Genomic DNA, 15,028 nt, shown 5'->3' on the forward strand with positions numbered 1-15,028 from the left:
ACAAACCCCCAATCTGGCTCAACCACAGGGGATGGAAGATCAACTGAAATGCCAACCGATGGCACTTCCACTCTTACCTCAGAAGAACCTCAATCAACTCAAAATACCAGTCTAACTACCTTAGTGACAGTCTCAGACAGCTCGCAAGTCACAGCTGTTGTAACTGCTTCTACAATGTCACCTTCCAGTGTCAAGGCAACGTCTGACAATTTAAGCACTCCCTCACTGACTTCTACGAATCTTGAATCCGACTCCACCAGAGAGACTGAAGCATCGACTGTAATTCCTTCCCAAAGCACACCAAACCTCGCGACAACAGAGGCCGCAATGACTCCAGACACCCCTCCATCTACCATGGTAACAAGATCGGATGAGTCACAAGTGACAACTGAAGGACTGACTTCCACTGAAATGACTGCTGAATCCGAACCTCCTACGACAACCTCATCCTCTGTCACCTCAGCATTCACTACAAATGCAAGCATAGCCAACGAGACATCAAGTCCAGAACACACTTCAACCCACATGACTGCCCATACAACAGAAAACACTGAGCTAACCCCCATCACCACATCTACCACATTCACACCAACCCTGTCTTCAGCAATGTCACCTGAGAGCAAAGTGACCACCTCAGATATCTTCAGCACTCAAGTAATGTCTACAGCTTCAACAAACCCCCAATCTGGCTCAACCACAGGGGATGGAAGATCAACTGAAATGCCAACCGATGGCACTTCCACTCTTACCTCAGAAGAACCTCAATCAACTCAAAATACCAGTCTAGCTACCTTAGTGACAGTCTCAGACAGCTCGCAAGTCACAGCTGTTGTAACTGCTTCTACAATGTCACCTTCCAGTGTCAAGGCAACGTCTGACAATTTAAGCACTCCCTCACTGACTTCTACGAATCTTGAATCCGACTCCACCAGAGAGACTGAAGCATCGACTGTAATTCCTTCCCAAAGCACACCAAACCTCGCGACAACAGAGGCCGCAATGACTCCAGACACCCCTCCATCTACCATGGTAACAAGATCGGATGAGTCACAAGTGACAACTGAAGGACTGACTTCCACTGAAATGACTGCTGAATCCGAACCACCTACGACAACCTCATCCTCTGTCACCTCAGCATTCACTACAAATGCAAGCATAGCCAACGAGACATCAAGTCCAGAACACACTTCAACCCACATGACTGCCCATACAACAGAAAGCACTGAGCTAACCCCCATCACCACATCTACCACATTCACACCAACCCTGTCTTCAGCAATGTCACCTGAGAGCAAAGTGACCACCTCAGATATCTTCAGCACTCAAGTAATGTCTACAGCTTCAACAAACCCCCAATCTGGCTCAACCACAGGGGATGGAAGATCAACTGAAATGCCAACCGATGGCACTTCCACTCTTACCTCAGAAGAACCTCAATCAACTCAAAATACCAGTCTAACTACCTTAGTGACAGTCTCAGACAGCTCGCAAGTCACAGCTGTTGTAACTGCTTCTACAATGTCACCTTCCAGTGTCAAGGCAACGTCTGACAATTTAAGCACTCCCTCACTGACTTCTACGAATCTTGAATCTGACTCCACCAGAGAGACTGAAGCATCGACTGTAATTCCTTCCCAAAGTACACCAAACCTCGCGACAACAGAGGCCGCAATGACTCCAGACACCCCTCCATCTACCATGGTAACAAGATCGGATGAGTCACAAGTGACAACTGAAGGACTGACTTCCACTGAAATGACTGCTGAATCCGAACCACCTACGACAACCTCATCCTCTGTCACCTCAGCATTCACTACAAATGCAAGCATAGCCAACGAGACATCAAGTCCAGAACACACTTCAACCCACATGACTTCCCATACAACAGAAAACACTGAGCTAACCCCCATCACCACATCTACCACATTCACAGCAACCCTGTCTTCAGCAATGTCACCTGAGAGCAAAGTGACCACAGGGGATGGAATATTAACTGAAACGACAACTACTAGCACAACCCATTTGACACTGATTTCAAGCCTCACCACAACAATTCAGTCAACAAGTCCATTGGTTCATCAATCGACAACAGTCCCCTCTACACATTCAAATACTTCCATGTCAATTATCCCAACATCAACTGTAACTGTTCAGTGCAAAGAAGATGACTGTAACTGTTTTGGAGCTCCTTGTGTATTCAATGACACATTTGGAAGATGTATATGCAACTGCTTGGATTTCACCTTTGGAGATACATGTATCTTCGGGAACAACGAAATCACCGCTGCATTGGGTGAATTTTCCAGTCCCATACTTGTTACAAGATTCAAATAAATTAACAAATTAGCGGTGTACATTGCATGTTGACACTTAACTAATGTTGAATTGTATAAACATTTTATTGTGTAACTGGTTAAGCCTTAGCTTGCGTAGTTTATCTTACACCTACAACTGACAACTTTTGTAAAAATTATAGTACTGCTAACATTGTCAATGAATATGCTTTAAGTATGCTCTAATCACACATTTTCCATGTGTATACTGCATAAATGATAATAGAGATCATGCCTATTTATTTGCAGATATTAAATCAGTGCCCACCAGAAGGCTGAACATCTCTTTGAGAATTGACATAGAATTTCATCCTGCTTACAGTGATCTACACTCCACAGAATCTTTTTCATTCATCAATGCATTGATCAAAGAGGTGCAGTATAAAATATATTATTGCATTTTTTTTGTTGTATTGCAAGTATTATAGCATTGTTTATACACATCTAACACCCTCTTGATTTTTTCAGCTAATGGTTCTCTGCATGAAAGCAGATCCACAAAACTTTAAGAATGTAGAAGTCATCAATCTCAGGTAGGGGGCCATCTGAGTATGTGATGTACCTGAGTGTGATGTGGATCAGTCTCCTATGTCAACTCTTGTTTTTTTTCCATTTTTAGAAGAGGAAGTGTCATTGCGGACACTGAAGTTCAATACAACTATCCCAACAATGACTCTCAAATACATTTTCTAAACACTGGATTGAAATCCACGTTGCTAAATATCCTAAATAACACAAATAACTTGAATAACATTAGTCAAGCCTTTGGGAATGTGAGCGTGGAAGTGAGGAATATCGCCTTACAGCCAACAGAAATTATGAGTGAGTACTGTTTTGTCATTAAATCCTTTCAATTAATAAGAATTTGTTTTATTACTATGCATACAATTTACTCAGATATATCCAATAAACATGATCCTTTACAGATATCACAGATCTTAGGCCATACATCACCTGCCATGAGAAATTTGCCAACTACACTCCAGAAGTCTCTGATGGCTCTTGGAAGTGTCATGGTCCTTGTTTGAGAAACCCTAATTACTGTAATGGACATGGACAATGCCTCAACAATATACAAACGGGACCAATCTGTCGGTGAGAATTATTTTGGGGGGGATTCTTAAGATAAAACTTTGTATATGCTGGTTTGAAATAGATTCAAATTTGACAGACTATAGCACTTTTTCTGGTCTGTTCAGCCAGTAAAACTGTTCACATTGTGAGTATCTAACCAACGTCTATACTTACTCTCCATCCAACACAGGTGCTATGAGTCTGGAGTGGAGCAATACACTGGACCTCAGTGTGAAATGTTCCACTGGGGCCCAGGGTTCTATGGTGTTGTCTTTGGATCACTGTCGGCAGCTCTTCTCCTCATGGTCGTAGTCATTGTGGTCATTGTTCTTCGCACGAGGCATCAAGGAATATGGTCCGTTATGTTAAAATAATAAAATACACGGTGTCCTGACTGCAGATGTGGATAGAAGCTTTCAAAAGGAGTCTGTTTTGTTTGGACTACATTTGGTGTTTCAATATATTGTCTTGTTTAATTCCTTGTGTATTTAGGAACTGGGAGCAGTCACCCAGAGCCCGTAGACTGAGTGCTCTCGATGAGGACTTCTTTGACTTCTCAAACCCAGGTCTGCTTCACTCTTTTTCTTTTCTTCCTCTCCTTGGACCACACTGACACGTTTTCACCAAAGTAAATGCACTTGTATTTTGTTTCATGATAGACTCTGCATCCAGTAATCTACCTGGCAGAAGCAGAGAGTACAACATAAAAAACAATCTAGGTTTTGTAGGAGATTCCAACCCAGGGGTTTTCAGACCACATCTTGAGCATGTGGACACATCATTAAATGTAAGTTAATTTGCTGATATGCACCCATTTTAAAATTAATCAATGGCTATATCATTCACACATCTTCCCCATATCTCTGTCCTCAGATGAGGACTAAACGTCCAGAGATCGGTTCTTGACAGAGTAAATCTACTGGGAGCTGCCTGATTGATTTTCGATTTGAACAAAAAGCTGTATTTATTATCATGTTTAATTTCAGTTTGTAAATCATTTTTGACATAATTAAAAATTTATTTTTAATTTCATACGTTTTAAACTGTAATGTCAATAATATTTTAATAAGCAGTAAAGCGATTTGCAGGATTTTGGGCCACACCATCACTGGCATGAATTCATTTAATTTAATCTATTTCGAATTGAGGGCGTGGTTAAACATGGTTAAAACATTTGTTAGCACACTTAAGCCAGAGACCACAAATCATGAAAGAAAGAAAGAAAGAAAGAAAGAAGAAAGAAACAATTTACCCTTGCTGATTTTTTTTTATTGTTCTTTTGGTTGCCCATAGAAATGCCCTCCCAGCTATTTTAACCTATATGTCTGGACTGCCCAACCCTGTTCCTGGAAAGTAGGTTTTCGCTCCAGTCCCTGTAGTTCAGCTTATCACCAAGCAAATAATTATAATCAGGCGAGCTTGATCAGGGTTGTAAAGAAATCATGCAGGACGGTAACTCTCCAGGAGTAGGGTTGGCAGCCCTGCTTTAGATTTGGATCCTTGTTCAATACAAACGTTTTCCACTAGAGGGAGCGTCTGCTTCTATAATGTTCCCCCATCAATTGTAGAACGTTGCATAGAACAGCAAAATATAAGCTTACATCTATTCGTTCATGTACATGCCATTTAGCTATTCGTTGACAGGTCATTGGCACTACCAAAACACATTTTCCCTTTTGAGTCAACAATATCTTTCCCCTGGCCGCACCACCAGCATGGTGCCCCTATGCTGGTGGTGTAATCTAAAGCCTGGATCTGCCCAGGTGGGGTTATTTGTTTTTAAATGTTTTCCTTTCTTCTAGGTTTACTTCCATTTTGCCTTTGAACATGTTTTTCTACACCCAAAAGATCATTTGAACAGGCATGTATACCTCCCTTTCCTCAATCACTGCAACACAAATCATTTCTTCTCAAGTTGTAATCAGACCCATTACCATGCGCCCGTCAACCTACCCACACACCTAACCGAACACACACACCTCCTTGTGCTGCAGGATTGTGTAATAGACTCAAACATAGCAAGTGCACTGATGTATGCCTAGACTTCCGCGGGCAAAGCAGCAGACGTTATATAATAATTAATGGAGCAATAACCGTAATGAGGATAATATTAGTGTCCATAAAAGTATGTGCCACAGGGTACTCCTCACACCGAATCAGCGTTAGGGTTGAACAGATGAGCAATCCTTTAACACCGAAATGTGTCTCTTGTCTCTCAGGTTGTTGATAGACCGACAGGCAAATACAGTTTTGTGCAGAAAACAAACCACATTTCATGAATTCCCAAAAACCCATCACAGACACCAGATTCAAGACTTGGTTGTGTATTTTGCTGTATAATTTGATCGTAGTGTCACATCCTGCCCTTGGTAGACGGCGCACTTCAAATGGACAGCCCTTGTCACTGTTGCCATGGTCACCACCTATGCTGTCACCAGGCAGCTCACCTGGGAGGGGACAGTGTCGTGTGAAGCCAGGGGCTGGCAGGTAGCCTAGATCATTGCTGTCTATTGTTCTGCTGAGGGGATAGGCCTTGATCTCACAGCCACCAGCTCACTAGCCAGACACACTCATATGTCAATAATGTACATCTTAGGGGACTTTATAGAATGTTTTGTTCATTACAACAAGTTTCGTTGTTCGTTTGTGATGAGGACCTTTATCTGTATTAGTTGATCATGAGCGTTTACAAGGTGTGGTGACATGGGCAGACAGCTGGAAACCATCTCACCGTTCTCACACAAAAATAATAAAAATGAATGAAAGTCACTCTTTTGTTGCTCAGCCTTCCACCCATGACAGCAAACATGTCACTGGGAACCAGGAAGAGGTAAGCAAAGTACCCTTATCTGGCTGGCTAGAAGACTTGGCCTTTATGTTGAAGGACATCCTTACTTGGACAAATACAAACTTTTAGGAATCATACGGTAATAATGAGGTGGAACGGATATATTTTGGAAATGAAAAACAAAAGCCAGCCTCTGTCTATCTGTAAAGCAATCACCCTCCTCTCTCGTCCTCTCCGTCTGGAAGCAAGCCAGGGGTAATGAGGTGGAGTGTGTGGGTGTGAGGGTGATGAAACAGGCCAAACAGCTGAATCAGAGTCCATTTCACACTCAAATAGAATAAAACAGACAATGGACACGTTCATAAATAAGTTGGTTTATTTGTTCCTTTTTTTAAAGACTATACATCAATCAACTATTTATTATGACAAGTGGAATTATGTTAAATACTGTACACAGCATACTGTGCTCCCAGTGCATGTGTTTTCACCACAGTAGAGAATGTCAGCTGTACTTCATGAACTAGTCTTCATTTGATTTCTTAATTTCTGATAAGACATGGGAACAGGTTAAGATTAAATAACATATCAGTGTACAATGTATGTAAACGTTTAAGAAAAAAAGCAAGGCATTAGCCATGGTTTGTTTCCCTTCACAAAGAAGAGAGATTAAAAAAACATACTTCAATGACCGTTTGACCTTAGAGCTAATGTGTTTTACACCTTTTTTTCTAATTGGGATTAATTATGCACTTGCTACATTTACCATGTCATCAAGATGGTTCACGAATAATCTGTCATAATAAAATCCATATCATTTCCTGGCTGCCAGCAGCCAAAGTCTCAGGGACCACACCTACTGCAATCATGTCAGGCAGGAATGCATGTGCAGAACAGGAAAGTCTGTGTCAGTCAGGCAAGCCCCACATTCTGCGTAATACCTCAATGTTATCAGGTGATCCTAGCATCTCTGTAATCAGGGATCTCTTATTGTAGGACAAGACAATCCAACGCAAACGCTCGTCATTCTGTGCAACACACTGTGAAGCAAGGAATCAACTCACAGCAAAGTAGAACTTTGTGTGAGCATGTTTAGACCCCGGGAAGGGATTTTAGTACTGCTTTAATGTAGAATTAGTGATTTCCAAGGGTTACAGTTCACGGGCAACAATTGACAAATTATGTGGGTTTGTATAATATTGGTTAGTAATATCATTAGAGGTAGTACTCAAGGCAAGTTACTAGTTCCAGACAATGACTCACAGCTTGACCAACGACTGAGCTCCGAACATTTGACATAGTTCAGTAAGTAAAGCATACATTCACATATGTCCTTCAGGCCATTCTCTGTGCAACAAAAAAGACTTGCACACTGAACGACAGTAATATAGAGATGAGTTTGCGCTTAACTGCTGTGTACATTAAGCAGTGCTGGAAACAGGCAGAGCAAAGTAACAAATATTGTTAACCCAAATTTTCTACAGTGCGGTAGAAACTCATACTCAGCATGCACACACACACACACACACACACACACGAACACAAGCTGCACCTGACTACAGGGGAAACATGCTCACATTTGCGATAATCCTCTTCCCACACTGGTACACCGTTAATGTCCCGTGTTGGAGACAGAGACAAACAAAAACATAGCTTCAAACATGAACGAAGCAACTACATCGATTTAGCATGCTTCCATTAACGCATATTCATGTATATATGTCCTATAGAAATTACTTTGGGGATTTGCATGTAAATATCCTTCATTGAGTTTCAAACTATGGTTTAAGCACACAGGCCTCCTCTTCTTTAGACTTCATCGGCAGAACACGAGACACATGGATGTTTTTACTGACCCTTTGTCCTTTACGTTCTGAGACACAAAAGCAACGCAGAGAACACGATAACCATACCTATCAACCGCAAAACACTGAGAACCGAAGGTACAAGACCAGCTCACACCTAATAAAAACTGCACCACTGTATCAGCAAAACAGTACAATATTGAACATTCTGAAATAGTAATCATATCAAAAATAGTATCTCTAAAACTGTTAAATACCATCCACACTCAGAGTGGTAATGCATTTCTTGATTGCAGTTCCAACATTTCCAGTAACTGCAAACAGTATATGCCAAATACATACACTCTGTTTCGGAATACGGTTGTGGGTAAAACCTTCGTTTTTTCAACCAGTTCCTGTAAAAGCAGCAGTAAGCAATTGAAGGCTTCGAGACTTTTTGTTTCCCCAAGTGGTTGTTGCTCATGTTACATCAGAGTCATTTTCACTTTTGTGAGCTCCATATAAATCAAACTATATCCACACGTGCTTTCCTTCTAGTTTGGCAGTCCCATTGTGAGTCTGGGCCCTCTTCGCTCCGGGCCCCTGCAGAGTCTGAGCTGTCTAAGCCCCGGAGGAACTTCTCCAGGCAAGGCTTGTCTAGATATGCAGGGCGCTGTGGAAGCAGGAAGTAGTGAGTGGTGCTCGACTTCCTGCCGTGCTCGATGACAGGCAGGATGCAGGGCGAGCCCTCACTGTTCTGTCTCTGCAAGCCCCGGCTCACGTACTTCGGGTCCGGGGCGAAGCTCTGTGTGGGGGGCATCACCCCGTTGAGGTATGTGGGGAGGCTCTTGGGGCTGGGGGTGCGGGAGCTGCCTTGGGCCAGAGGATCCCTGGGTGGAACCTTCGGGGGTCTGTCTTCGTCGCTGTAAGCCCCGGAGGAGACCTCAGCTGACCAGCGGCGGTAGTCTGCCGACTTGACGGGACGCGGAGGGATGGGGACACGGGGCGGGATCTCCGGTTTGTCCATGGCCTGGCTCTGGACGTAGGCATGGCGATGGTGGCAGGACAGCCGCAGCGAGGTGGGCTTGTTGAAGGAGCCAGCCGGGCCAGAGTGGGACCGACGGAGCTTCCTCTGGGCCCGCTCCTGCTGCCTCTGACAAGCCACGACTGGAGGCTCTGGGGGCTCCGGGGGCTTCTGCTCCTCCTGCTGCTCCTGCTGCACCTCCTGCTGCACCTCCTGCTGCCTGGGCTGCTCTGCTGACGGGCCCTCGAAGTAGGCATAGTTGATCTGCCCACAGCCCCTGAAACTGCGGTGGCTGGGGAGCCCGTAGCGGAAGGTGGAAGGCTTGGGGCACGGCTGTCCAGGCACCAGGCAGCGGCTGTCGTCCGAGCTGGTGTAGAGCTCCACTTCATGGTCCATGGCCTGGTCTGGGGAGACGTCTGCCCGGATAGGAAGGGGTAGAGGGGGCAGAGGCTTGGCACAGCGGCCGGGTGTCTGTGGGGGGCTGCTGCGCTCGTACACAGACAACCTCTGGAAGCACGGGACCACCTGGTCGTCCTCTGCCGGGCTGGGGGAGGAGGGCTCATAGCTGGATGATAGGGATAGCTGGGTGGGCCGGGATTTCTTTGGAGGTAGCCTCTGTGCAGTGGGACTGTGTTTATTCCCTGCAGAGGATTGATCAAACAACCAGATCAATATAAGACACTACAGTTTGAACCACAGTGTAAAATATAACACACCTGTACACAGCACAAGCACAATAGCAGATGGGGCTTAGATTCCAGTGCTTGTGTAAGACAACAGAACATATGCAGTAACTGAGGGTTTCTACTGTAGCAGTGCAATTACAGACACACTGTAATTATCACCAAGCACGAAACCATCTCTCGCTGTTTTGTTAAAACATTCCCCAGGATATATTTAGCAAGAGTAGGTCAGATCGACCAGCCTCCCCCTTCCCTCTCGTTGTAGAAACGCGAGAACTTCACACTAAATATTGATCATTTGGCTAAAAGTCTTATGCGTGCCCACATCAGGCTCTGTGTATTGTATCTAGGGCAGCAAGAGTAAACAGCAAGAGTGCTGCTCCCTCTCTGTCTAACCAAGAAGCTAGAACACGAGCCCATGAAAACGTGGTGTTCTGCTACTTAAGTGTGTTTGTGTGTGTTTACTTACTGTCCAGACTGAGTGATGGTGGAAGGGACACCGGCTGCTTTGTGCGGAGGCTGTACTCCGTGTGCGAGGAGTCCATACTAAAGTACAAACTGTAAAAAAAGAAAATGGCTATCAATGTAATAGTCTCTCTCTCTCTCTCTCTCTCTCTCTCTCTCTCTCTCTCTCTCTCTCTCTCTCTCTCTCTCTCTCTCTCTCTCTCTCTCTCTCTCTCTCTCTCTCTCTCTCTCTCTCTCTCTCTCTCTCTCTCTCTCTCTCTCTCTCTCTCTCTCTCTCTCTCTCTCTCTCTCTCTCTCTCTCTCTCTCTCTCTCTCTCTCTCTCTCTCTCTCTCTCTCTCTCTCTCTCTCTCTCTCTCTCTCTCTCTCTCTCGTCATACTTATCAGCATTTACAGCATGGGCAGCTTGCTAAGACACATGCATACGTCACCACCATCAATAACATAACCAAGAAACACATTTTTGCAACTTTAACACAAATGCAAAGTCCTTCTTTGCTCCGTGGTTTTTCGTCAACATCACATAATGCCTAGTTAGCACTCACTTGTTGAGGTCGTGCTGATGGCTCCACGAGGGTTTGGATCCAGCCATGCTGTGGCAGTAGCTGCCCCGCAGGAAGGGCAAGGAGCTCTGTGCGGGTAAACAGATCTTCTGTGCACTCAGGCCCACTGTGGACATGCTCCAGGCACAATCGGATCGCATCAAAGCCAGGAAACGCTGGACTGGCCCGGCCGGCTGAGGTTACGGTTGCTCCTGCTTCTTGTTTCTGGAAGACGGCACAAGAAACAAGAAGACATGAATGACAGGAGAAGTGACAGCTGGTGACACAACATTGCTGCTGAGTGGATATCTAGAGGAAAGATCTCCCAGAAAATACTATATTCTGGTTGTTCCTTCTCCTCCTCCTCCTCCTCTTCCTCCTCCCCCTGAAGGCTGCCTATCTGCTTGGCCACTAATTAAAGATCCGTGGCCTTGTGGCTCAGACCCAGGCCGGTACTGCTTTTCACACCACAAGGAGAAGCATTCTCCTGGGCTTTCGGGGCTGAGGAATGACAAACTCCTGCTTTGACGGGGACTTAAAGAAACTTGGCCTGACAAGCCCGGGGGACACAGCTCTTAGTGCAACACATGGCCAAATGTTCCTCTGGTTGCTTCAGACCAAATCTAGGTGCATGGTTCAGTACACAACCACATGTTGTCATACTTCAGAGTACAAAAGGATCCTTGTGAACTGTGTTATGGTTTTTGGCTATTTGAAGATATTATTACACGTGTATTAAGGGTGTATAATAAGATTAATATCATGGAATATTGCAAACATGTTTATGTGTATATCACCCTTACACCTGTATTGAACTACATACACATTTCATCTTACTTAATTGGGTGTACTACAGTTCTTTGTACATACACCACGTATAAAAAAACCTGTCTAGATTAGAGTTTTCGTATAGTTTCATATACAACATGGCCCTCTAAAGATTGTTCTTTCTCAACCTCCCTCCCTCTTTCTGTCTCTCACTGACTGACTGACTGACTGACAGGAGGACTGAGAGGGCCTCGGCTCTTCCTGTAACCAGAGATGTGCCTGGTGTTGCAAGCGCATGTCAGCTGACCTGGATGTTCGTGTCATGTCAGATGTGTGTCAGGCCTGAGTAAACAAAGACAGCCAGGCCCACCGGAAGGAAAATACAGGAATTCACACATTTCTGTGGGACTAACACAGCCAAGAATCCATGGATTATGGACCACTTCTGGATTGCAACAAAATGTGAAACTAAAGGCAACACACCTAAAACAAAAAACTTAATCGTACATGCTCTGAGAAAAAAAACGACTTACTCCGAATCAGATTGTCTTTTTGAATCTAAACACTGACATCACCTAAACTTCAGAAAACACTGGGATTTGGAGAATGTTCCATGGTCAGGTAGCCAGGTGAACATATAGAAACCTGATGCTCATGATGACAAGTTACCATTTAGGGTCAGACTGAGCAGACACTGTTAACTTCCTCACACACTATTTTCATTCAAATCATTTCCATATATTCAATAAGCATCACAGTAATTTCCTAATGTCATAAAAAATGTATTCCTATATGTAGCTTAAACCCAGGGTTAAGATCGACAACAATGCTCCCTGAACAATAACCTTCCTGACAGTGAAACAAAAGCCCCCCGCCCCCTAAGAATGTGATTCAGACAAACATGTCTCCATCACATCATTCTCACCATCCTGACATGTTCCTCTCCTAACATGTTGTCCCCTGGAGACTCTGTGTCCAGGATGACAAGATGCACAGACAGCTGGCGAGGAACCAAAGCTCTAAAACAACAAGCCAGACATCTCTAGACTCCGGACAGTGGCTCTAGCCAAACTGCCCATCGAGGCATCCCATCCCTGTGGCCAGGCCAGGGGCCTTGGATTCGGTTCGACGGGCGGCCTGCGAATCTGATCCTGGATAATGAACCCCGAGGGGCTTGTACTTCCTGTAGCAACAGGTGCAAAGACTGTCCGTCCTGACAGCTAACTGACCGTGGTGTGTTTACAGGAAGCAGGATTATGCCAATGGCGTGTCCAGAGGCCTATCACGAATGGACATTAATGATGGGGTATTTGTGGAAGAGCGCAGTTCATTTCAGACTGGGTATAGGACTGCTTATAGACGTGATCCTATGCATGTTTGCATAATGGTACACACAGAATAAATCAATGTACTTAGCTGAACTGTGGCATAGGTTATGCTAAACCACCTGCATGGAGGAAATCATTTTCTTACATGGGCTATTAGTTGTATCATGCGTTGTCATCTACATGCCATCATATGAGAAAAAAGAATCCTCACATGATCAAATCATGTATTATTACATTTGGTTTGATTGAAATCAAATAGGAGACATACTTTGGCTACGTATCAGATGAGTCTGACTGGTAGATAAATATAGTGAAGCGCGGTGGATTCCAGTGGATTACTGGAAATAAACTACATTTATACTCCAGATGGTAATTAAGATATCAGTCACAAAACATAGAAAGAATAAGTTTACACCTACTATGATAACCCCTCAGCGGTTTCTAAGCAACCATACCCGCTCTACCTGTGCTGCAAGCAAACACGACGCGCACTCCCACTCGCTTTACCGGATCGAGATCATAATTGTTAAATCGGTGACTCACATCATCACAACATAGCCTTACGTTTTTCTAATCTGAATGATGAATGATGAAATCAGAGTGGATCCTTGCTTTAACAGAAAAATTCTTCATCATAGCCTCAAAAACTCGCACCCACAAGCCAATCAATCAGTTTACCATATTCATTGAGTCATTATTACATAATTATATTAAGTCATGATACAGAAGTACAACATCACTGTCAATTTGTACCTTATTTAATGAACTACAAATCAGCACAAGTAGCCTTCTGAAAGCAAACCCATTGTCCCATTTACTGCGCGCCCGTGAGAAAAAAGCTCTGAGGCTGTAGCCTGCTCTGTAGTTGGGATACAAGATAGCACCGATCACTGTGCTGTCGTCATCCATACCAAGAACATAGAACTACGAATCAAGTCAATTCGTGTTGTTTTCAAGGCTCACCTCAATGTGCTCCGTTTTCCACGTCGCTGTCACTTAGCAGTCTCTAGAATCCTCTGGCGCACAGTTAAAGCCCCCGTATGTTGTGGCGAACCGGTAACGTGTCAGGCAGGTTAAAAGTTATTCTGTACCACTATGCAAAGAACGTTGGCGCAATAATGATACTGTGGATATTATGTGTGACTTTGAGATAGACTACTATTGTTGTGGCCGATGTTCTTTTAAGCTCCAGCACACTACATGGACACACTTGCTCCGCCTTCACTTAAAGACACAGCTGTGGTTTTTACACGCCTCCATGCAGCACTTGCACAATAGGATAGTGACAGCACTGTCAAACCTGAACACTAAGTACTTTTACATTTTACTTTTAATTCATTTACCAGACACGTTTATCCAAAGTGACATACAAAGAGTGCATGTAGAAAGTATGGCAGATAATCAGGGCTCAGAAGTATCAGTAGTTAGTGAACACTTACCATGACTGAACACTGTCCCATCAATGTAAAATGCTTAACAAAATTGCATGGGGCCAGACAGTAGTTAGAGCAATTCCATTCTATTGTTTTACTTTTATATTATTCAAACCAGAGGGGGTTCTCCAACCCATATCCTGGATTTTTTGTAGAACTTCAGCTGTTACACATGCAGGAACTTTGAAAAGGCTGTTGTGTAACTATAGTTATAGTTCCACTCTCCTATATATCACATGGAAAATGGCTCTGACACCTTAAATCTGGATTTGGATTTTTACAAGTTCAAGTGGCGCCACATGCAAGATTAGGGAATATGTGAGTAGCTGGGCTGAACATCAGCTAGTCAATTGAACAGAATTCAATTGAAAATGTTCATGCTGTGGCCTCTGGGAATCATTCCCATGGCACCTCTGTACAGTTCAAATGGCCTGGGGGAAAGTTGCTGCTCTGTAAACGTGCAACCCCAACGCTGAGACATGACAGACTCGACACGGAGACAGGACAGACAGACTTGTGGAGACAGTGGTCCGTCCTGGAGTCTGTGGGAGACGCGGACAGCCATAGAGATGGCTCCAGAGGAGATAAGAGAGCCAAGCACAGCAAACACAGGCTGAAACATTCTTATCTCCTCAGTGTGTTCTCCTGGTAACCCCATGGATCCCATGCTGTCTGACTGCTCCTTATCAGATCAGCGTGGGCACTTCTGTTTACCTGGCCTGACCCAGTGTTTCTCAGAACATTGGCTTCTCACAGTTTGGGACATATGTCAGCAGACTGGACTATGGTCTTCTGTGCCCATCACAGAACA

At 44.2% G+C, this 15,028-nt stretch overlaps 2 protein-coding genes and 1 long non-coding RNA gene across 3 annotated transcripts; 2 read left to right on the top strand and 1 right to left on the bottom strand.

The window, feature by feature from the left end:
* Positions 1-2,115: 2,115 nt before the first annotated feature.
* LOC134012064 (mucin-3A) lies at positions 2,116-3,781 on the top strand. Its single transcript, XM_062452100.1, has 6 exons — positions 2,116-2,293; positions 2,583-2,707; positions 2,802-2,866; positions 2,953-3,155; positions 3,260-3,428; positions 3,598-3,781. The coding sequence occupies exons 1-6, from the start codon at positions 2,119-2,121 to the stop codon at positions 3,779-3,781; spliced, it is 921 nt and encodes a 306-aa protein (XP_062308084.1). The 5' UTR covers positions 2,116-2,118.
* Positions 3,782-3,910: 129 nt separating this feature from the next.
* On the top strand, positions 3,911-4,382 carry LOC134026501 (uncharacterized). Its single transcript, XR_009931372.1, has 3 exons — positions 3,911-3,973; positions 4,067-4,194; positions 4,281-4,382. It is a non-coding gene; the product is annotated as an uncharacterized LOC134026501 (long non-coding RNA).
* Positions 4,383-6,553: 2,171 nt separating this feature from the next.
* errfi1a (ERBB receptor feedback inhibitor 1a) lies at positions 6,554-13,963 on the bottom strand. The gene is made up of 4 exons (XM_062460886.1): positions 13,748-13,963; positions 10,692-10,913; positions 10,153-10,241; positions 6,554-9,641 (listed from the first exon to the last, which is right to left on the bottom strand). Exons 2-4 carry the CDS (start codon positions 10,847-10,849, stop codon positions 8,503-8,505), a joined length of 1,386 nt encoding a protein of 461 aa, XP_062316870.1. The 5' UTR covers positions 10,850-10,913; positions 13,748-13,963; the 3' UTR covers positions 6,554-8,502.
* Positions 13,964-15,028: the final 1,065 nt, after the last annotated feature.

This window comes from Osmerus eperlanus, chromosome 1, assembly GCF_963692335.1.
Source record: "Osmerus eperlanus chromosome 1, fOsmEpe2.1, whole genome shotgun sequence".
NCBI classification, from domain to species: domain Eukaryota; kingdom Metazoa; phylum Chordata; class Actinopteri; order Osmeriformes; family Osmeridae; genus Osmerus; species Osmerus eperlanus.

Bases quoted from the DNA above. Each gene is read 5' to 3' on its own strand.
- LOC134012064 (XM_062452100.1), top strand. From the start codon at position 2,119: ATGTCAATTATCCCAACATCAACTGTAACTGTTCAGTGCAAAGAAGAT. The intron at 2,867-2,952 runs GTAGGGGGCCAT...TTCCATTTTTAG, and splicing joins GTAGAAGTCATCAATCTCAG to AAGAGGAAGTGTCATTGCGG. The intron at 3,156-3,259 runs GTGAGTACTGTT...GATCCTTTACAG, and splicing joins ACAGCCAACAGAAATTATGA to ATATCACAGATCTTAGGCCA.
- errfi1a (XM_062460886.1), bottom strand. From the start codon at position 10,849: ATGCGATCCGATTGTGCCTGGAGCATGTCCACAGTGGGCCTGAGTGCA. The intron at 10,242-10,691 runs GTGAGTGCTAAC...CTTTTTTTACAG, and splicing joins CATCAGCACGACCTCAACAA to TTTGTACTTTAGTATGGACT. The intron at 9,642-10,152 runs GTAAGTAAACAC...AATCCTCTGCAG, and splicing joins ACCATCACTCAGTCTGGACA to GGAATAAACACAGTCCCACT.